Genomic DNA, 24,183 nt, shown 5'->3' on the forward strand with positions numbered 1-24,183 from the left:
CATACCAGCTGACTTGTTTCATAAAGATAAGGCAAGATGATCTTACACATTATTGAGCCAACTTCACACCGTCAGCACAGTCAAAGCAAAAAATAGTGAAACTCCGAAATAAATGGCGCCATTGTCTATAAAAAAGTAACTAATGATGAGCAAGTGCCATAGGTGATTTAGGAAATGCAAAATTTACAGTGCACCTCTAAGCAGCGTAGGACATCCTAATACTTTTTGTTTTCGGTTTTTACAATCTTAAATAAGTCATTCATTTATAACACCAATCCAACAAAAGTACATTCTTGTTTTCAATGACTTGGCGTTACAAGTCATGCAATCAATCAAGTTTGATTTGTCAAAACGTCGATTGTGAAGTTTACACAATGTCATTTAGGATGTCAGGTTGAGAGGACCGTTGTTCCCAGAACAAATAGTTCCCGCTGTAAGAACACACGCTGTGCTCTGGTTTACATTTACACAGTTTTTTTGCAGCAGGATCATATGGCAGCAGCAGCCACAGCACAACAGGAAACAAGAGCTGCCCGAATTCAACTTCAGTATACACTCGTGCAATCAGAACACTCGAATCACAACCACAGGTATTTACCAAGCCCCGCCCACTCAGATCTCATTAATAATAAAGTTAACGACGCAAAATGTGCCAAAATCAGACGGAAAAGTGCTGATGGGTATGATAATACTAATAATACTTTACGTTCATTAAAGCTGAAATTGTATCGTTATATACCAACAATAAAAAAAAGTTAAAAATCCATTATCTATTTGATTAAAAAAAATTATTTTGCCTTCACATACATTTACGGTAAGTAAAAAGTGACAGTTTTGGAACCATTCCAGTCATTCCAGTGTGGGTGCCCTAAACAACCCTTTTATTCTATCTTGTCTTTTTTGTGCTTTAGCCTTTTCAAGTACTTAATACTACTCATTGTTTTATCCTACAACTGTCCCACCATCTTTAAATGATGAGCACAGGAACACTCATATTAGTCCAACGGCAAAGTTCATATATACAAACAAATCACTGAATATGAAGCACACATAAACCGCATCATAAAGCACTTCTGGGCTGACACCTAAAGGAATAGTTTACGCAAAAATGAAAATTTGGTCATTATTTACTCACCCTCAAGTCATTCCAAACAGATAGGAGTTTCCTTTAAGATCAAACACAAAAGTTAAGACTGTGTTGTAGGTGCAATTTTGGAGTAGGACAGTTTTTCCAATGTATGGAAAAGAGCAGCGTGACCATTCTGCTAAACTTCTCTTTTTGTGTTCCACTGAAAATACAGCAAGCCATTAAGGTTTGGAACAATATGAGGGTGAGTAAATTATATCAGGCTGTTCATTTTTGGGTGAACTAAAATCAAGCAATAATAAAAAGGATCAGATCCGTTTCAAAAGTGTTTGATGTAGCGGTCACATGTGCTTATAAATGTGTCTGGATGACACACCGTGACGTATGGAAAGCTCAGGAGGAAAGTTTGGAATAACTGGGAGGGGAGAACTTCCGCTTCAGGTATTTGATGATGTAGAGCGGCAGACAGCTGACCAGCGTGATGACGCACACCTTCCACAAGAACGCCCGTGTTGTGATAAACGAAATATCTGAAGACAAACAAAACATAAGAAGAAAATCAAACGTCAGGGTCAAAGTGAGTCTTCATGCTCGTTTATATCATCAAGGCGTACGTTAGCGCCTTTTTTCACGTGTTACAAAAAAAACAGAGGCTATGGATGAAGTGGATGGGATGCACTGCAACGATGGAATGTTCTGAAAAATGAGTAATCACGGGGTTACGGCACATTTGAATGAGTCCTTCTCATCCAGGGGCCCACACCACACGAGAGTGAAACCCGAGGGAGGAGAACGGATATGTTTGTGGAGGCAGGAAATGATAGCTGGTGAAACAACAGAGAGAACACAGGGGAAAGACAAACCTACCCAGGAAAGCTCCTAAGGTCACACGACCTATGCCTAAAGCACAGTCACAAAACAGAGATGGAGAGAAAGAAGAAAGAGCTTAAAAGTTGAGCTTACAGTGAGTGCACCAGTCTGAACTAATGTGTGTTTGGTTGAAACACTGAAACCGGAGCCTATAGGGCATCTGTTACAGAAGACATTTTCACTTATTTGGCCTTTTATTTACGTGTGAAGGAAACAGACCGGCGGACCATATCATTAAAGGTGAAGAGAGGCAGACAGATAGAATAATATTCAAAAAATAAATAAATAAAAAGAATACATTTAAAAAAAGATTTGTTGTTTTAATTTACTTACTTTACTACTAATAATATTATATATATATATATATATATATATATATATATATATATATATATATATACACACACACACACACACACACATACATACAGGTAGACTAGTAAGAAATAAATCAATTAGGTAAGAAAAAAATATATACTTTTTTTTAAATTTATATTAAAATTAATATTAATATTAATTAGGGCTGGGCAACGATTAATCGCATCCAAAATAAAAGTTTGTGTTTACATAATATATATGTGTGTGTAGTGTGTATAATTATTTTGTATATATAAATACACACACATGCATGTATATATTTAAGAAAAATGTGTTATTAATATATCAAATATTTATATTTATATATAATATTAATTATGTATAAATATATCTAAAGTATATACATGCAAATATTTCTTAAATATATACATGCATGTGTGTGTATTTATATATACAAAATAATTATACACACTACACACACATATATTATGTAAACACAAACTTTTATTTTGGATGTGATTAATCGCGATTAATCGTTGCCCAGCCCTAAAAATATAAACAAAAACAAATCAATAAGTGAATAGATAAACAGACAGACAAATAAATGGATGAATAGGTAGACAATATAATACTATTTTTGGTTTGAATTTACCTGTACAGTGCGTGGATAATTATTATGCAAGTTGATTTTCTGATCATATTTTTTTATCTAAGCACATTTTACAAATTCCAAACCACATCAATATTAATAACTACAATTAATTTGGTATTAAATCATTTATAAGAAAAAAATGCCTTGTATTCAGGTGTGCATAATTATAAGGCAGATTTTCTTTTAAATGTAAAATGGGATACAAAGAGATTTAACTCGCTCTGAAAAGCCAAAAATGATTAAATGCTCATACTAATGCAACACTAGAAATAGGCTATGTGCACAAGCGTAATTTCGAACTTCCGCTATTGTCAGAAGTCGGCATGTCAGTTTCCGGTTTACGGCTGTTCATCCGCATCCGCTATACGAACAAGATGAGTGCTGCTGTTGTACGAAAAAAAGAGTTATTAAACACATCTAAGTTTCTAAGAACTGTAGGTGGATCTATCATCTAACGCCCGTTTCACACATACCCCGTTTGCAGTGCGTGTTGCGGTGCAGGAGCAACGCGCGCTATAGTGCAGTTTCACATATGATGCGTTTGCAGTGAATAACTGATCCGCGGCTGTACCACAAACACATACTTACTATTTTTATTTAAAATCCAGAAGTTGTGCTGCAACTTTTATTTCAAAAAAAGTTGTCAGCATTGCGATTCTCTTTGTACACACCCTTTAATGGATGTATGCACGTTTAAACACAATTTAAACAACGCAAGTTAGGGCTATTCCATGCATTACTTATATTAAGTTGCTCAAGCAAGTGGTCAAATTTACTATATTAAAATGTCAAATATTTTAAATTAAAACTTAAAATTGGCAAAAACAGCCAACTCACGTGCCTTTTCTTTTGCATTTAAATTGTAATAGCCTACAATAGATCTTGCATGTCACAAAGAACTTGTTTTTCCACCTCCACGAATGAGACGAGTGTTGTTCATTATGTCGCCTTAATTGTAGTTTTCCTTGATTTACCCCGGTCTTCACAGTCTTCAGATGACTGTGAAAAATAGTAGTACCGGTATACTAAATGCATTTATGGTGAGATTACTACATTTTTTTAATGAAACGCATTTATGGTGAAATTACTACATTTTCAGGTCAATCTTTGTGCATTTTGACCACGAAACATGCGGTGTCACTTTAATGCAACACAGCAGAAATAAATTCGGTGCAGAAACGATCGCTGCACTGCTGTTATACGTGCCGCATCTGAAACGGTGTGAAAAGTGAAAGCCCTAACCTGTTAACATGGTGCGTTAGGAGCACTGCTGTGTGCCACTTTGCTCTGCTTCAAGTCGCTAACAGCCATTTGAGCTTCCAACGCTTCCCGAAAAACACCAACCTTCGTGTGCAGTGGCTGCACAAAATAGACATTTTGGGCGACGCAAAAAAAAAAAAAAAAAAGTAAATGTGTTTGTGGTGCAGCCGCGGATCAGTTATTCACTGCAAACGCATCATATGTGAAACTGCACTATAGCGCGCGTTGCTCCTGCACCGCAACACGCACTGCAAACGGGGTATGTGTGAAACGGGCGTTAGATGATAGATCCACCTACAGTTCTTAGAAACTTAGATGTGTTTAACAACTCTTTTTTTCATACAACAGCAGCACTCATCTTGTTCGTTTATAGCGGTTGCGGATGAACAGCCGTAAACCGGAAACTGACATGCCGACTTCTGACAATAGCGGAAGTTCGAAATTACGCTTGTGCACATAGCCTATTGCACCATTAAGGTGTGACCAATGGACAGCAAAACGCTCGTTGGTTCAGCAGAGTCATACAAAATAAAGCCAAGAAGAAAAGACACGTTAGCTGCAAAGAATAAGGCGTGAAAGCATCAGGAACCCTTTAGTCTCCAGTGCCACCATTTTCCAGACCTGCAACTGGAGTCCTACCAGGATCTTTGCTAAGGGAAAGAATCCTGAAATATGACCCACATTTAATAATAAATTAAGCGTGAAATACATGAAGACTGTTTATAGACAACCTATCTGTCTGAAGGCTTTATAGACAGATAAGTTGAGTGTGACTCTTGAGGGACCAGCACCAGTTCAAGTCAGACAACAGCAGTGGTGGCGAGGGAGTCGTGCTGTGAGCTGCTACTAACAATGAGCAAGACTTAGGAGATGGACTTAAAATCAACTCGCAAAGCTTACTGCCAGATAAATTCTTCAAACAGGGGTACTAGAGGATGTCGTACTGGTCCCTCAAGAGTCATTCCCAACCTATCTGTCAATAAAGCAAATAAAAAAAGTATTTCTTCCTGTATTTCACAACACTTCAGCTTGTGATTCTTAAGTGTGGGTCATATTTCAGGATTCTTTCCTTTAGCAAAGTCTCTGAGATCCTGGTAGGACTCAAGGTAGGTTGCAACCAATGAGCGTTTTGCTGTCCATTGGTCACACCTTCATTTAGCAATTTCTAGTGTTGCATTAGTATTGCATCCTTCTCATGAGCATTTACTATTTTTTGACTTTTCAGAGCGAGTTAAATAATTTTTTTAAGCCCAAGAAAACCTGCTTGATAATTGTGCACACCTGAATATAAGGCGCTTTCACTTCCAGCCTTCCTTAACAATTATATATCACTTATAAATGATTAAATACAAAATTAATAGTAGTTGTTAAGATTGATGTGGTTTGGAATCGGTATAATGCGCTTCGGAAAAAAAAATATGATCAGAACATCAACTGGCATAATATTTACGCACGCACTGTATAAATGAAAATAATGAAAATATTAAAAAGTGAATAAAAGCGAAGAACGTGTAGATAGGTAAATAATAAATAATATATTAATAATGTGCAAAATAATTTAGATAAATAATAAAATAAGAATTTTTGAACAATGTGTTGCACTGCTGTCCGTTCTTACCAAAGTATTCGTTTAAGAAGGCGAGGGAAGCAAAGTAGCAGCCTAGACTTATAAGCTCGGCTACGACCATGAGCCAGTGCCAGGTGCGGACAGTCAGCGCCACCATCAGCAGCTCCGTCAGGATCAGAGCAGTGAAAGAGATTGCCACCACATGCACAAACTCCTGATCGAACAGCACCAGGGCCCCGTACATCAGGATGCCCCCTGGTGGACAAACAGAAGATGTGTTTGAGTTGAACTAACAAGGACTGAGATGTTGCTAAAATGTCAGTTTAGTGTTTTAGGCCTGGTTTCACAGACAGGGCTTAGAATAATCCAGGATTAGGCCTTAGTTTAATTAGGACATTTAAGTAGCTTTTATAAACGTGCCATAGCAAAAAACATTATTCTATATGTCAGTGCAAGTTGCGTTCAGTTGATACCGCTCAAACATGCATTCTAGGTCTAGGACTACGCTTAAGCCTTGTCTGTGAAACCGGGGGGATAATGAGTATAAAAACATGTGCATGAAACACATTAGTGGTTATTAAATGAAACGGGAATAACTAACGATAAAAAAAGATCCTATCAAAGATCCTCCTTTAGACTGCAAGACCTGACAAATCCATAAGGTTTACTGATGTCCATCAAGAATGAGTTTCTTCCGTGATTTCTTGACCCTCGCTCATGGTCTGATCCCAATTCACACATGAGCGCGTCGAGCCCTGACCCCTACTCACTCGGCTCCACGCTCACTCGGCTCCTCAGCCTACTGTAACCGTCTCTGCTTTCATTTTAATCATAAACGCCAGCGCAATCCAGCCTAATGGCCTCTAACTGATCACATAATTGCCTCTCTTCATACGGAGAACATTCCTCAGGGTTACTCTCTGGACTAAATGAAATCTTTGCTCATATTTCCCTGTTGTTCTTGTCTCTCTGTATTAAGGTTTAATTAAAAAGCAGGAGCTGTCAGACGGGGACACTGATCTCTCTTGCTCGCTGCGCGGATCGATTTACAGTGCGGATAAGGCAGCGGTGTGCGCGTGAGAGCTGGCGGCGGTCCGAAAATCACATTCATGAAAAGAACTCGGCTGAATTTGCGGTAGACACGTTACATTTATATCTTTGATGAAACGTTGACGGATTTGTTTATCCGTTTATGGTTAGTTTAGATATGTCATGTTATCTCAGATTGGACTGGCTTTTTTAAGTTTACATTTCTCTTTTATGTTTGTTCAGTGAATTTTGAGTACTGAGACAATCCACCTGGAGGAACCCAGGCACAATGGTGGTAGCTCATGCATCACTCCTCCTGGGATTCCAACCTAAGCCTAAAAGGAAATTGGTGTAAACCTTTTCGATGTTGAAATAATTCCTACAGCATTAGACCAGCATAATACTCAGAGTTTATTTTCGTTTATTTTCTTTGATCGTTTCAATACCATTACAATTCTCGATTAAATTGCCTGATGTATAATAAAAACAGGAAATTTTATTAATGACTTGATTGGATTTGAAACAAATGGATTATTAACACTACGATTAAAAACTTTGGGGTCGTTAAGATTTTTTAAATGTTTTTGAAAGTTTCATGGTCACAAAGGTGGCCTTTATTTGATCAAAATGATGTAAAAACAGTAATATTGTGAAATATTATTACAATTTAAAGTAAGTAATTTTTTTATGTCTTAAATTATAATGTATGAACTGTTTCTTTATTAATTTAACTGCAGAAAATTATGTTTAGACATAAATAAATAATAATAATAATAAGAACCTGAAGTATTGATATATTGATATATAATTGTATCAGCACAACACTATATTATTGTGATTATAATTGACTATTACATTCCCTAATTGATGCATTTAATTTTTTAATTCCCTTTAAACTGAAAAATCACCCCTTTCTATGGCACTGAGAATTCACAAGTTCACTGCACTGACAGTCTAATTTTTACATCCGGTCCAACTAGGATACAAAGTCCATGCCAAAAAAACAACAACATAACATAACAAGACGAGAGTAAAGGTTATTGTTGAGTTGCTGTTCACAGTCAAACAAAAATATAACAACAATTCATCCATTTACCTTGATATACACTTATCAAAACCCAAATCAGGAAGGTCTTAAAGGACAGGGAACGGCCCTAGTGGAGGGAAACCCAAAGTCAGCACTGCTGTCATGCAGCAAACACAAACTCATGCCTTCATTCCTGTAACTCATATCATGTTTATCATGCAGATATTTGAGCTGATGGTTAGTTCTGATGATTACGGTTATAATGTCTGATATGTTGTTACCTTGGTGAGGTCTTTATAGAGCTCAGGATACAGCAGAGCCATTTCAGGCTTTACATCCTGATCCAGCACCAGAGAAAAGACAGGGAACATGGTGTAGATGGTGGCATAACTGGGAACAAATAAGCAAAATGTTAGGAAATCATGGTAAAAGGCAACTATGATGTCCAAAAGTGCTGTGTAGCCTTTACTTACCCCACCATGAGGAAACCTTGGTATAGAGGAACAGATGCGAAATAGAAAATAGAAGAAAACACAGCCTGAACGGGAAAACACAAATTGAAATCAAGATGTCAGCACTTCAAATCAAGAGGCTTGCAGCAACGTAAGTGTAGTGCTCTTGGGGCTGAGAGCAAGCCAATTTACTGTATTGACTCTGGTCACTTCAGTGAACACTATATGACAACATTTACATGAGGCTCTACTTGTCTCTGTGTGTTACCTGCATGGTGGAGATGATCATGCCACGGTGCATGACAAACTGGCCAAGAGCTGCTGAACGTTTGTAGCTGTTGCGGCCATGTACCATTAGCAGTCTGCCGATGTGCTTAAACTGGGTAATGGAGAAATCTGCCGCCAGAGATGCCTGCTTTCCCTCCTGAAACACAAGTTTAGTTTTAAAATGACATAATGCACTTATGTGAACTCTGAAATAGTATACTGTTACTGTTCTTTTGTTATTATTTATTCAATAAATACATTTTATTTAGACTAGGTAGGAACAATTATTAAAGGTACTGTATATGAAAATGTCTCTGTAAATTATGTTTTCTAAAATCAAGAATGGATGAATGTCACGAAACGGATCATATTTTACCTCAAAATCAAAAGAAATAATAGCAAAAAAGGAATGCAACAAAATAAAAAATTCAGGGCAGAAACCGAAAATGCTTTTTAAAAATTACTTATTTCTTATTTTAAATAAGCATTTTTTTTCTATAATTATATTAATATCATTTTTTTATGAATTAAAAAAAATACAAGCCAATAAAATAACCACACTTTTATTTAACATAACAATATATTATTCTTTATTCAGATCTTTGCAACAATCAAATTTAACTGATTTTTTTTTTTTTATTATTACCAATTATCCAAATAATAATCCTACAAAGCTATTATTATTAGAGCATTTAAGCAGAGTGGGGAGCGTATCAGTGAATGAGAGGGTAGCGGCATTTTAACAGCGTTGCCCAGCATGGCTATAGCACACCATGTTACAAAACACAGTAGGGCTCTTGCAAACAGAAACAAGTCTACTACTAAATAGAAATTTCATGTCGGCGCAACACTTGAGCGGAATTTTTTATTTTTTTCGAAAAGCATGAGCGGTACATGAGTGGAGCATTCGCGTGGGCCATGACCAGAAGGCCATAGAGCAGAATATTGAGGAGAGCGAGCGAGAGTGAAACCTGGGCAGGGCGGTATATATTTTTTGCCGTTTTTCTCTTTTGGCTAAAAACCGAAATTGCTATTTTCAGCGGCCGAAAACATAAAAAAATATCCCAAAAAATATATATAGCTGCAAGCAGCAATTAAGGGGCCAAACTCAAAAAAGGCATGAGTTATGCAAGCATGCCTGGGAGCATCAGACCAACTGCAACAATAAATATTTAAAGACATTTTAGATTATTTTAGATATTCAGATGTCATAAGCAAAAAATAAACAAATGTATATCTCCTGACCACTAGGTGGTGATGTGCCAAAACTGTGCAGGTACATGCAACTGGTCATGGTTGTCAAGTTTGGTCTGAATACGCTAAAAAGTTATGGAATATAGCCTCACGTCCACTTTGGTGTTCTCTTCGTCAAAGTCATTTGCACGTTATTCATAAGCGGTTTGACAAATCTACCTGAATTCCAAAAATTGTCAGCATGACGATGATCTGATTGAAAATCGGAGCAATGGTCTAGGAGGAGTTTGAATAATAATTTTTTCGTGAAATTTAAAATGGCAGACAATTCGTTACAGGTTGCATCCGAATCGTCTTAAGCCAAGGAATCCGAGGAAAGATAATTTGTGTCTAGCCCTTATGGTTAAAAAGTTGTTAGCATAAACATTAGTGCAACTTTGGACAGTTTGTGGCATTAGAGGGTTTGAGTTAGAGACTTTTGCTATGGTGACTGACTGTCCTCAATATGTGTGCCAAATTTCATAACTTTCCAACAAGCGGTTCTATGGGCTGCCATAGACTTCCATGGCGGAAGAGGAAGAAGATGATTTAAACATGTCTGTTTTACAGTGAGAATCTAACGAGCATCACCAATATAAGATATCACCAATGAGAGCAAAAGGAATTAGATGCAAAGAAGTAAAACACCTAGACACATTAAGATAAGGGGAAATGTGGTTCATTAAAGATGAATTGAAAAGTTACAGCAACAGGAAAAGACAATCCAAGTTAATGAGAAATACCTTACCTTCCCTTCAATACCAATACCACAGTCTGCTGCTTGGATCATGCTGACATCATTTCCTCCATCGCCTGAGCACAGAGATAAGAAAGATGATAGCGGGAAAACATGAGAAGACAGTCATCTTTACCGCTCTGAAAGATTCATGTGCTTGGAGAGAGTTGGGTTTAAGTGGGTTTTGTCTCAGCTACTAGATGATGGGACTTAAAGCTCAACAGACTAAGGAGAGAAGCGGAGAGGACTGACCTATGGCACATGTTCTGTTGGCTGTATGTTGCTGTAACAATCGAACTATTTGAGCTTTCTGCGTGGGAGAGCAGCGACAGCAAACCACAGCGGGGCACTGACACGCCAGCTCCACAAATTCATGCTCGTAGTACCGCAGACAGACCTGATGGGACACACATAGAGAGATATTATCAGCATGAGAAAATCGATCTTGAATGATCATACATGATTGTGTTGAATATATGGAATATTTCAGGTGTTTTACTTCCAGTGAGTCTCCTGATATGACCAGTGCACAGTCGTGTTTCCTCCTGAAGGCGTTCAGCTCCAGATGAGCCTCGCCCCTATTGGACACCTACCAAAAATACATAAAACACGTCCTATTACTAAAGCCATGTTCAGACTGTCAGTCCAAATCCACTTACTAGAATCTGATCTATGGGATGGAGATTTGATCTATGGCTATGTTCAAACTGCAAGCCTTAATGCTCAACTCTTATTTATTACCAAGATATGATTTTTTTTTTTTATTTTTTTTTTTTATGTGGCCGATGTCATATTCCAGTGTGAACTGATCTGAACTGACCCGCATGCGCAAAAGAGCAATAACAAGATGGCACGCAGCAAACTGTCATACGGAAGTAAACATGGAGGTTACTGAAGTCAGCATTTCCAGTTCATTTATAATGTGCAGGGAAGTCCGCAAGTTTGATAAGGAGGATGAAGAAGAGGATGTGGAGAAAGAGAGCAAAGTTTTTTTTAGATTTTCTAGATTTCACCGTGATACTTAGACCTCACTGTCCCTCCACTGACTACTGTCACGGCTGTCTTCCATATTAACCGAGTGACCAAAGAACTACTGGTATGTAAAATCTTTGGAGTGACCGTCGTCAGCACTTAATTGTGATGCATGTTGATCTAGAGAGACATAAATGTTGCATGAATTCCGATATAACCATTCAGACTGAGGTCACATTGCAAAACATCCAACCTGTATCTGATTTAGTACCACATATGGAAGTGGCCCAAATCAGAATCTAGAAAAATCAGATTCAATGTGGTTTGCACGGTTCACACTGTAATGAAAAAAATAAAATAAACAACAACAAAACAGAACTGAGTCACATATGAGCAAAAAAACATGGGCCACTTTTGCCTGCAGTCTGAATGTAGCGTAAATTATTGACCTGCCAACAGAATTTGACACCCCTGGTTCCAAACTGTGTATCGCAACTGTTTAGATCCGATTTGTGTGTCTCGTGGCTATTTTTTTAGTTTTCTGGAATATATGCGTTGGTTTTCTACGGCAAAAAACACATGGAGGGGTTCGCAATGTTGTCTTAGAATACAACAATAATGGGCAAACAAGGTGCTGGACTACTATGTCTAAAGAAGTGGCAGAAACATGGCATGAGCGGCTTGATACCATGCACAGTGAAAGAAGTAAAGACACCTCATCACAGGACCAGAGATGTCTACTTTATATTATTATTTTCTGTGTGACCTGCACATTGACAACAAAACACAACCTTGTTTCTGCATTGACGTCAGACGTGTTTACGTTTACGTGGCATGAGAAAGTGCCATAAAGGCAGAAAAGCTACGTGAAATCCAATCAGTGGTCAGACTGAAACGGATTTCCAGAAATAAGATTTAGATAGAATTTCAAACCACTGTAGCTTTAAACAGATGTCAATTTTTTAAATTGCCCACACTTAGTTCGGTGAAAAAAAATCTGATTTGGACAGTCTGAACAAGGCTTAAAACACCACAGAGGTTTCACTCTCAAGCCATTACAGTTAAAATCCAAATGATGAATGGTTCTGATCCTACCGGTCTGAAGACATGGATGTCTTGATTTCTGGACACTAAGTGGGAGCTTTTGGCGATACATGTAGCAGTTTCCAGCTTGTCTCCGGTCAACATCCAGATCTGAAACATTAAGAAGAACCCAAGGGTCAATATTAACCCTATAAAGCCTCAGTGTTTCCGCTACATTCATTCTGTGGTGGCGGGCCGCCACACCAAAAATCCTCCCCGCCGCGGCTGCAGCTTCTCAGTGACATCCGATATTGTACGCACTATTCTGTCTTATAGTTAAGCCCCACTAAATCAGGGTTTTTCCTGCATTGAAATTTTTTTGGTGGCAGCCAAAGCGAATTTTTGTCCCGCCAAAGCCTTATTTGATCAGTCAGTGATGTGGAATAGAATGAGCCTGAAATATGAAATCATAGAAAAAAATTTAATGGAAAATTTTATTTAACATTTAGACAAAATATTAAAAATAAAATCATAATTAAAAAGTCTGAATATGTGTCGTTGATTATATAGAGCATTATATGTAATACATCAGGCTTTAATGGTATTATATAGAGCTCATATTCAAGGATGAAAAAAACACAGCAAAGAGGCCCAAATTGAGCAAAAAAAATTATTTAGTGCAGTTTCTGATATGTATATGGCCAAAAAGTAAGATGGAATTCTGATAGCTTGTAATGTAAATCAATGAGATGTTTATAAGTATTGGTTGTATCTCCCAATATTATGTCTTAGTAAGATGGCATTAAAATGCGCCATTTTATGATCAATGTTCTGCAGTTCTCATTGTGGGGGGCAAACCATATAACGCATATAATGCAATACAATACAATGATGACTGAGAGATGTACAAATACATGTTCCTCAAAGACCAGATGCATCATATTTTATACTCAAGATTTTTCACACAAAAAAATAATTCAAGGATAATTAAGTAAACCTAAGTTGGTTTAAAATATTACTAACAATATAAAAAGTTATTCTTACATTTACTTCATAAAAATTCACATCAATGATTTCACATCAAAAAGACAGTATGTACAGTACATATACAGTAGGCTTTATAGGGTTAAATTCTAACAAATATAATCTTATTGTAAAGTGTTTTTAATACTACAGTTTCCATCTTTGTAACTGTTATATACACTTTAATATATGTAAATTTTATCTAAATTAAGCTTTGGTACCGAAATTGGTACCGAGAACCGTGGATTTTCACTGGTATTGGTACCGAATACTGAAATTTTGGTACCGTGACAACACTAATTCTCAATATGTATATGGGCCTAGTGTTTGGGTGTTGTAAATACTTTTGGCCTTATGATGTATGTGTACCTTGATCCCAGCATTGCGGAGGAGCTCCAGTGTGGGCCGGACATCAGCCTGCAGCTGATCTTCCACTCCAGTGAGACACAGAAGCTCCATCTCTCTCTCCAGACTCTCCACCACTGCCGCCACCTTCAGGGCGCGATCATGGATACTCAACTTTGCCTGATTATAACGACTCTGGATAGATCATAGAGATGGATAAAATCTGTGTTAAGTTATAAGGATTTTAAATTAGCCTTGCTTCAGTAGAATTAGAATTGGTCAATTTGATTTGAGTCGGTTCAAAACAATTCCAAAATCTGATACAATGATTTGTTTGCAACAGCAACACAAGTGATTTTATTCATATATTGAAAGGATTTAATAAAAATGTCCTGTAAAAATTGCTGCATATTACTATTCGAAAGTTTGGGGTTGCGGATTAAAAAAAACTTTTGTTCAGTATGGATGCATTAAATTGATCAAAAGTGATAGTAAATACATTTATAATGTAAAAAATAAATTATGTTCTTTTAAACATTATACTCAAAGAATACCTTTATATCAAAACATCATACATCAAAAGGCATCACTGTTTTCAACACTTAATTATTCTTGAGCAACAAATCAACTTTTCAGAATAAACTCTGAATGAGAGTATATGAACAGTATATTGGTTCTAAATTAATAAAAATTGTTTGTTTGATTAAAACATGTAGGGAAATATGCCTAGATCATTTATAATTATATCTTACTGCATTTTATTTATTAAATGAAACAATTTGTATCTACTTGTCAACAATAACTGTTTGCTTGAAAAGATGGTTCCTCTGCCTGAGTACAAAAATCACAACTTCAAACTATTTCAAAGGAAATCCATGAATACTAAAAAGCTGAAAAATAGCAAGATATATATTAACCTACATATTAATTTACTTCACTAACTGAGGGCAGAAGCAAAGCTGGTCTATCATACCTCAAAGTCCTGGTATTGCTCTTCAGTCAGTGATTTCTTAGCCACCACCAGCGTCCGGAGGCCCTCTCTGGCCATGTTCCCACACTGAGACAACACAATGCAACACAAAACTACAGTTACATCTGCTACAGCCATGGTGTGTAAGACAATCAACTCAAATGGTATACAGAAAGCATTGGAACAAAGATATAAACAATGCTTTTAACACAATTGTATTTACAGGAAACATCAAAACACTGTCACACAAATTGATAAATGCAAACACACGCACAGGATGGATCAATTGTGAAAGATATAACAGTGCCTATGGGAATCTTTGAGCAGACTGTAAAAGATGTGGGACAGCGGTTTATTTTTGATATGAAAATGCAACAGGCGAAAGTGATGCAGTGATTACTTATTGACCCGTCCTCATAACGGCGTCTAACACACACACACACAGCACATCGTGAACAGGCCGATGAGGATTATGACATGATGCTCCCAGTCATACGCCTTTATTGAGGTCATTCATTAATTAATAAGCCTCATCACCGCCCCTCATCGACTGAATATTGCCAATACAAATTGTAATCATCAAAGCGAGAAATGCATGTGTGATGATGGACTGAGCTGATTGTCCTTGATCACAAAGGACAGGACAGGCCGAGCTGCTTGTTATGCTTGGCGGTACCTTATCATATGTGTTGATTCTTAATTCAACAGGGATCTGTTCATAAAGTCATTCATTCAAGGGATTCAACACCAAAAACACTGCCGTCACATCAGGTTGCTGAGGAAGTGTGTTGGAATTACAGATATAAGGGGAACCGGGGCTAGTAAACATAAGTTGTCATATACTATACATATAATTGTTCATACTATAAATTCATAACTTAGAATATGTACGTATGTATATACAGTACCGTTCAGAAGTTTGGATATTTTCTAATATAGTCTCTTATGCTCACCAAAGCTGCATTTATTTGATCAAAAATACAGTAAAACAGGAATACTGTAGAATATTATTACTAATTAAAATAACTGTTTCTTTTTTATTTTAATACATTTTAAAATGTTATTTATTCACGTGATGGCAAAGCTGAATTTCAGCTTCATTACTCCAGTCTTCAGTGTCACATGATCCTTCAGAAATCACTCTAATATGCTGATTTGGTGCTTAAGAAACATGTACTATTATTTTGAAAACAGTTGTGCTGCTTAATATTTTTGTGAAAACCATGATACATTTATTTCCCGATCTTTACTGTGACTTTTGATCAATTTAATGCTTCCTTGCTGAATTAAAGTATTATCTGTTTAGAAAAAAAGTCTTCATGACACCAAACTTTTGAACAGTAGTTTATGCATAGGCGGATAGAGAGGTTGAGGGTTGTCCCCCCCTAAAAATATCATTAAAAACCATGCTGTGTATTGTAAATAATATAATGATATATATACTTAAAATAATTGTGTACCACAAACGATTTAAGTTCAGAAACATTTTGAGTCCCCCCTCCCTTGCCTCACAGTGCAACATTAAGTCGGCTGTCAAGGCTCTCTTATTCACTTTAATCATCGGATGAAGTGATTATTTTTCTCTTTAATACAGATGATGCTGTGTCATTAATAAATTAGTCATGACAAAAAAAAATTATGTTATCCAATCTTTTTTCCATGAGTCATGTCAGCAATTAAGTTACCTAGCTTGTTTGGTAGCTTGTTTAATACAGTAGCTTGCTGGATAGTAAGTCACACCCACTACAACTAACACGGTGATAAGCCTATGTGGGAACTGATTTTAGGTTAATATTGTAGATATACCGTTGTGTTGGGATTTGCTCAATATGATGTTAAGTGGCAGATCAGTGGGCTCGTCTGTCCCAGACGAAACCTAAAATACTATGTGGAGGACACAAGATCATTTAATAATTATAATATGACCGCGTGGTGAACCTATGAACCTAACTCATATTTAAACAACTATCCCTTTGTGTAAGCTACAAGTACAAAATTGGCGGTATTATTAGTGTCCCCTTCAAAAATTGCTCTTTAGAATTTTTTTGTTTATTGTCCCCCCCTACTGTTAGATGGAAATTACACCCATGAGTGTATGTATATAACATGCATACAATATGTAAAAATGGTTTGATATTTTTGTATTCCTGTTAACATTTTTATAGTTTCGTAATTGTGTGTCCTAACTGTTTTATTGTTTAAATTTAGCTAAAAAATTAGACAACTACAGTAGCACTAGTCACCCCTACATCCAAATTTGTAAGATCTAGGGAAATTTTTCTTTTGTGTGTGTGTGTGGATAAATTACATTTGAGGAACAAATATAAAGGTACTGCATTTTTTTTTTGATTGCATTTGATTGTGTGTGTGTAAATACAGATTATGAATTGGATACAAAAACAATTAAAAATGCAAACAAAAACAAGAAGGGTCACAGAAACAGACAATTAGGTTTATTCATAAGCTCACCAGCCTGCATGAAAAAGCAGAATAGCGATTTTCTCCATCAACAATGGTTCATGTATTCTTACCTCCTCCTCCAGCCAATCATTGTACTGTACAATGCTCGCCATAGCAACATCTGCCCCTTTCATGTAAAACGTGATGTCGCCAGTAGCCTCCTCCTGAAACATAATCAATTCAAAAGAGAACACTTAAAAACATATTAAAATATGTCTAAATCATTAGCATGTTGAACTGTAGAGCACATGACCAACACAATAACACTCCTAAAGTTATCAGTAAAAAAGTCAAACAGAGGTGATTTGCTCCCACACAAATACGTCAAAAGCTAGTCATAAATACTCTTAGGCATGAAATGTAACAGACAAACAAACAAAAAGCAAACAACACTCACAGAAAGGCTCAAGTACAGAGTTCCGAAGTATATAATAGCTTACTCAGCAAAGACTAAAGGACACAAAGTCAGACTGTAAAGGGAGCATTTTCAAACACACACACACACATTTTCACATTTCACCAGATTTTATTTTTATTTTTTTACAATGTTTGAATTGAGAAAAATATGTAATTTTGAACACATACTGTACGAACAAGCTCGCACACATAGTGCTGTAGTGTGAGACGTACCCTGACAATGATGCCCATGCGCTTGCTCTCTGAGGTGAAGGGGAAGATCTGGAGGATGTAATAGGTCAAGATCTGTCCGGCTGGGGTCTTCAGCTGGAGCGACGTCAGGTCTCTGTTCACCAGAGTCAAACCCATACTCTCAGTCCAGCGCACCAGAGACACCTACACAACAAGTGAAAGAACTTTTTTTGCTTTTTGTGCGTGGTTTTGTGACCAGTTGCATTTCGCTTCTGACATTTCGCTTCCGATACGCTCTGTAAGTGGTAGATCAAATCACAACAGACTAAAGGTGATGATACACAGGGCAACTTTTTGAGCAATGTTGCTGGGCAATCTTGCCGAGCGATTGTTGCTTGGAGACTTTCCCATTGAAAATGGGCAATACATTTCTATCTGGATAATTTAGATGGGTCGTGGGCACTGTGTCTCATCCGGTTGCCCGTTGACGGCAACATTGCCCATCAACATTGCTCAAAAAGTTGCCCGGTGTATCATCACCTTTAGACATCTGACCAATCAGAGCAGAGTAGGCTCTCGGAAAGGAGGGGTTGAAAGACTCCTTTATCGAACCATTTCAAACTCTTTGAGAAATTAGAGATACTAATTGAGATTCATACAAATGTATGAATTTGACTGTGGATGCAAGTGAACCTATTGTAGGAGACATCCAAAACAAAACTAGGAACATTAAAAATAGCATAATTGGGGCACTTTAATTTCTTTTCTTAAAAAGACATTTACATTTATCCACCTTATTTTTCAACGTGGAAGTAAGCTATTTTCTGTGAATGAGACTTCCGTTTCATTAGCCGCTAAAGGGAAATAACGAGAAGAATAACAAAGTGCAGTAAATGGTAAAACTGTTTGAGCTACAAACCAGTGTGTTTATAATTAAGCCACTACATTAAAATAATATGGTAAGAAATACCAGTTTGCAATAACAAGCAGCATAACAAGCTTTTTTTGTACCGCTAAAAATAACTGGAAGCGGATGACATCGGAAGCCAGACACATTCAATTTACAAATGGCTGCACCCACTCTTACGTAAAAAAAAAAAAAGGTGGATACTTTTAGGAAACATTATTTTAGTTCGGGAAAAAGTGTCATGGTCCGCACAAGGTCTATATGTCACTAATTCAATTTCTGAAAATTACTTTTGTGACATTGATCATGGGAATTCTTGATTTTCTTGCTTCCATTGGAGCAAACGACTCTGTTCGGATCATTCTCAATTCATGCTCATGATCATCAGGTTTTACACAAACTTGTGGAGCTCATGCAGCTTTAGTGCTTAAAGCAAAAGTACTGAGACTTTCTGTTGAGAATTCAACTTTTGATCTAGGGGTTACACTGACAATACAAGTCATGATGAAAAGTAAATTAGAAGTAAATGTAATAAATCAAATAAATATATTTTTTTCCTCCGTCTGACTTCTTGACCCTACTGTTTATATCAAGGCTGAAAGATCCTAGCCATCACTGCAAATTATGCCTTTGCAGCCCTGTGATTAAATCTGCTTTCTTTGCTCTTACGCACATCTGAACACAGCCAGAACTCTTGTTTATGACATTTCAATGTGATATGACTAATTAGCCAGTCTTCTATCAACCTGACAGTGCTAAATGATGCCCTCAAGAGCACACACACACACACACACACACACACACACACACACAAGAGTAACTCAGGTGGTGGGGAAATGCCTTCAGGAGACGAGCAGATAACTGTTTTACGACACAGGGGAGAGCCTTTAATACACTCTATCAATCATTTCAGCAGTACAGGAAGAAAAGCTGTAATCATAAACCAAGATCACTGCGCCTTCAAGAAGCGGAGAGGATTGGAATCGCACCATGTGACCTACGACCACATGAAGACGTGGCTGTTATTTAATAAAGAGACCAGATGTGACAGGAAATATGATACAACGTCATAAAGAAGGCATAGTGGAGATGGCTTTATCGGACAGAGCAGCTTCATCTAGGAATATGCTGAGAGAAGTTTATCTGAAATCTATCTTCCGCTTATCGCTATTAAAACAATATATTTTTCATACTTTTACAATGACTTTTACATGACTTTCAGTTGTTTGTGGTTGCTGGCCTTTTAAAAAAAAATCTAGAGACAACTTGCTCAGTATTATAGTGCTAGGCATAGAAAGATTTTTTTTTTTTTTTACGTCATTAATTTATTATTATAAATGATTAATTATTATTATTAAATTATCTAGGCCTGAAAATCAGAATTGTTTTACATGTCATTGCATTGCTGAATTTCTGGGTCATTCTGTTAATCAAAACTAAACCAAGACCGTATTTACTTTAACCTCATTCTAACCAAAAAAAAAAATCATTGTAAAAAAAAAATTGAACATACCATAACTCTCTTGTACGAGTGGCCCATCTTTTTGTGACAACTTCTATTTAATAGGCTAAAGGTTAGAGGTCAATACTATATTTTTCCTAGAAGAACCAAAGGTCAACAGCCACTGAACACTGTCATCTCTTCTGAATAAGCTAAAACCACTAATAAAACCATCAGTGAACTTCCATTACCCCCCATAAGTAAAACTTCATTATCGGACATAACAAACGGTCTTGCTCATGAGAATGTCCGATCATTAAAGGTCATGATAAACCTCTGACCCTTGACACTGTGGGGTCAAAGGTCACAAATGACTTAAAGTAAGTGTGCGGAAAGGCATCTGGGTTATTCAATCCGTGAACTCGGCTTCTCTTTAGGAATATTAGCGCTATGCGTCTGTCATATTAAAGGCTGAAAAGGCTGGAGGTCTTTGAGCAAGCGCACATAGACACAGGCGCCGATGAGAGTGACACGTAGAGAAAGACTAGTGTTAACCGCTAGTCTCTCAGAGAAAATTAAATATTGATCAATCCCGGAGTGAAGACGTTGGAGAGATAAGACCTGGGCATTAAAGAAAATAAATAAGTAGACACATCAAGGGAGAAGAGAGGACAGGCAATTCCACTAAAGAGGGAGATGGACAGATTTCTTTTTCCTTTTATCACTCTCAAAAGATATCTACCTCTACAGAAGGTCCTGAAGAAAAAGATGCTTGGGTTGTATAAAGGAAAAATGAAAGAGCACCGGAATATTCTCAATTTATGTAATGACTGCAGCATTGTCTTTAAAACAATCAATGCTTCGAAAACGACTGTCCTTCATTAGTTCATCTTCATTAGATCCTGCAAGTGAACAGCAAACATTGTACAGAATTATCTGAATGGGTTATTCACCTAAACACAAATATGTTGTCATCATTTACTGACCCCACCTTGTTCAAGACAGATATGGTTCTCTTTATTACAGACGCACAAAAAAAAGAAAAGCTCCACAAGCCGTGAAGCTCCTATATTGACAAAAAAGCTAATTAAAAAAATCATATGCTAATAAAAACGAGGCTGTGAAGGAAAGACATAGTTCAATGGGTTATACTTTTGTATACCTTTATTTCATATAGACTACTGTTACAATACTTTTATCGTGTTTTCTGTAATTTTTAGGGATGGGCGCTGGTCACCATTCACTTTCATTGTATGACGAAAAACAGTGCAAACATCCTGCTAAACTTCACCTTTTGTGTTCCACAGTAGAAAAACAATCACAAAGGTTTGGATGATAATGACAGAAATGTAATTTTGGGATGAATTATTCCTTAAAGTCGAGCCTTTAACAGTTCTTCATTCCTCTCTGTTAAAAAAAATATGTTTAACTATAATGAGCCTGACGTATCCCTCCATCTATTTGAGGACCGCTGCCATTGTGACATATGTTTGGCCTCAATGCCTTTTCTGCCATTTATTTAGTGCTTTTCTTACCAACAACTCATTCAAAATATTGTTGCTCTACAACGGATCTATAAATATCTACGATCTCTCAACACAAATGATGACCGAGTCCTTCCTGGTGTGTGACCTACCCATGCCCCCTCTGCTTCTGATATTTATTGAGCCCTCTCAGATTTCTCTACTAACACAGAGTCTATATTACCATCCAATAAGGCAGTAAATTCAAGGCTAAAGTGGGGGAGTCATAAATAGTAAAGCAGCGATATATAGGATTACACCGTTAGAGGAATGAGAAGACCAGTGTCAATGCAATCTGTCTGTTTTCTAAATAAAATTAAATATAAAAAAAAATAAACTTTTTTTCCTGGAACCGCTCAAGGTGAAAATTACGAAAAAATGACTAAGAGTGTTAAAAACAAAAATATACTAATCAAAAAAGCAAAGATTTCCTTTGCCAAAACTAGTGCTGTTAACGCGTTAACGGACGCGATTGATTTTTGTCCAGTTTAATGCGTTAAAATATTTAATCGTAATTATCGCAGCATCTGTATTCTCTGCCATCCTTTGGCTAGCGTTACATTATATGATCACGCTCTTATTCATGCAAATGCTTTTAAACCATTCAAGCGCAATAAGACAAAGGAAAACGCACTGTCTGTGAATGTCCTGACACACACGACGCACAGAGACACGCGCCAGTCTCGTGCGCACAGACAGCGCCAGATTAGAGTTCTCTTTTGCGCTTGAACGAACAATAACACACATGTATGCCAAAATGTCAGTTTTGTCTAGAATCCTCATAAGAGCAGCCTTAAATTGAGTTCAATAAAGTCTAAATGAACGTAAAGAGAAATTGAGAGGCGTGTGATAACCGCATCATGTGCAGCAGCGGCTGGTCTTTAATGACCGACAGCATTAGTGGCTGCTGTCCCTTTAAGTTAATCAAAGGTAACAGAGAAAATTACTCACAACTCTTGACTAAAGAACTTTCATAGCTTTAATTAGGATTAATCTATATAATAGGATTAATCTATATTTAATTTATAATGAAAACAATTAAAGCCTAATAAATGTTAAACAATTGATAGCTTTCCATACACTATAATGCTGAATGGCTATAATTAATGTTTAAAAATGGGGGGGGGGGGGCTGTATCAGTAGCTGTATTAGTATCAGGGATACTGGCCTTCATTCATAAAAAGATGCCATTAATCAAGTATTTAAAAAATACTGTCTTTATGTTGTTTCTACATTCATTTGGAGATTAACTGTGAAATTATTACTTTATAAAATATATAAAAAACTTAAACCGTTAGTGTTTTTAATCGTGATTAATCGCAAGTAATCACAGAAAAAATGTGAGATTAATCTAATAAAAAAAATTTAATCGATTGACAGCACTAGCAAAACCATCCTATTATTTTTTTTCAAATAAACACATTTTTACGACGTCAACAAGTATGTAAATAAATAAATAAATATGTTAGTTATCTTTCAGGATGTCCCATCGTTCTTACTTCATCAGGACTGGAGGCCTGGTAAGTGCGGTTGTCATCGCTAAAGTCCTGGTCGGCCTCTGTACTCTCCGGTTCCGTGCTGGCACCGTTCACACTGGATTCGTATACCGGTGTAACATTGTGGCAGAGGGCGATGGCTTTCACAGCCTCGTGGATCCGGCTACTCACGCTCTTGCGAACCTTCGGTGCGGGCGGCTGTGGTTTACGTGAGGGTGTTGAACTCGCACTACTGCCATTAGACTGCGCCAAGCTCACCTGGAGAGACACAAAGCAGAAAAATCAAGAGTGAGCTCCAGCTTCAGAAGTAACATCACATGCTCAACGAGGCTGCATTTATTTGATCAAAAAATACAGTAACATTGTGAAATATTATTACAATTTAAACCAACTGTTCTCTGTTTTGATATATTGTAAAATGTAATTTGTTTCTGTGATTGCTAAGCTGAATTTTCAGCAGTCATTACTTCAGTCTTCAGTGTCACATGATCCTTCAGAAACATGGTTTATTTGGTGCTCAAAAAACATTTCTTATTATAAAGTCAGAATTGTGTGCAAACTCGCAATTCTGAGGAAAAAGGTCAGTGTTTTCTTTCTTAGAATTGGACTTTATAACTCGCAATTGTGAGTTTATATCTCACAATTCTGAGAAAAGATGTAATAATTGTGAGATATAAACTCCCAATTGTGAGTTAAAAAGTCGCATTTATCTTTTAAAATGTTTTATTCTGTGGCGGAAACAAGCTTTTTATAAATGTAATGCATACTTGCTGAATAAAAGTATTGATTTCTTTCCTCCAAAAAATACAAATAAAATTCTCACTGACCCCAAACTTTTGAACGGTAGTGTATATATATATATATACACTACCGTTCAAAAGTTTGGGGTCAGTGAGAATTTTTTTTGTATTTTTTGGAGGAAAGAAATCAATACTTT

The 24,183-nt window shown here is 36.8% G+C and overlaps 1 protein-coding gene across 2 annotated transcripts in view; it reads right to left on the minus strand.

Annotated features, from left to right (window-relative positions):
• Positions 1-1,036: 1,036 nt before the first annotated feature.
• The window catches only part of atp9b (ATPase phospholipid transporting 9B), a 53,208-nt gene continuing 30,061 nt past the window's right edge, over positions 1,037-24,183 (minus strand). The window contains exons 15-30 of one of the 2 annotated variants that reach the window (XM_056250701.1): positions 23,250-23,504; positions 17,922-18,083; positions 17,363-17,455; positions 14,835-14,918; positions 13,886-14,056; positions 12,566-12,664; positions 10,998-11,087; positions 10,751-10,895; positions 10,511-10,575; positions 8,531-8,686; positions 8,284-8,348; positions 8,092-8,200; positions 7,880-7,937; positions 5,806-6,009; positions 1,955-1,987; positions 1,037-1,617 (exon numbers count right to left, since the gene is read on the minus strand). In XM_056250701.1, coding sequence (XP_056106676.1) covers positions 1,481-1,617; positions 1,955-1,987; positions 5,806-6,009; positions 7,880-7,937; positions 8,092-8,200; positions 8,284-8,348; positions 8,531-8,686; positions 10,511-10,575; positions 10,751-10,895; positions 10,998-11,087; positions 12,566-12,664; positions 13,886-14,056; positions 14,835-14,918; positions 17,363-17,455; positions 17,922-18,083; positions 23,250-23,504 — 1,926 coding nt within the window. In that variant the 3' untranslated portion in view covers positions 1,037-1,480. The remainder of the gene's footprint in view (positions 1,618-1,954; positions 1,988-5,805; positions 6,010-7,879; positions 7,938-8,091; positions 8,201-8,283; positions 8,349-8,530; positions 8,687-10,510; positions 10,576-10,750; positions 10,896-10,997; positions 11,088-12,565; positions 12,665-13,885; positions 14,057-14,834; positions 14,919-17,362; positions 17,456-17,921; positions 18,084-23,249; positions 23,505-24,183) is intronic. The other variant, XM_056250702.1, reaches the window with a different exon arrangement.

Source organism: Rhinichthys klamathensis, unplaced genomic scaffold (assembly GCF_029890125.1).
Source record: "Rhinichthys klamathensis goyatoka isolate OS25496 unplaced genomic scaffold, OSU_Roscu_1.1 h1tg000073l_1, whole genome shotgun sequence".
Lineage (NCBI taxonomy): Eukaryota > Metazoa > Chordata > Actinopteri > Cypriniformes > Leuciscidae > Rhinichthys > Rhinichthys klamathensis.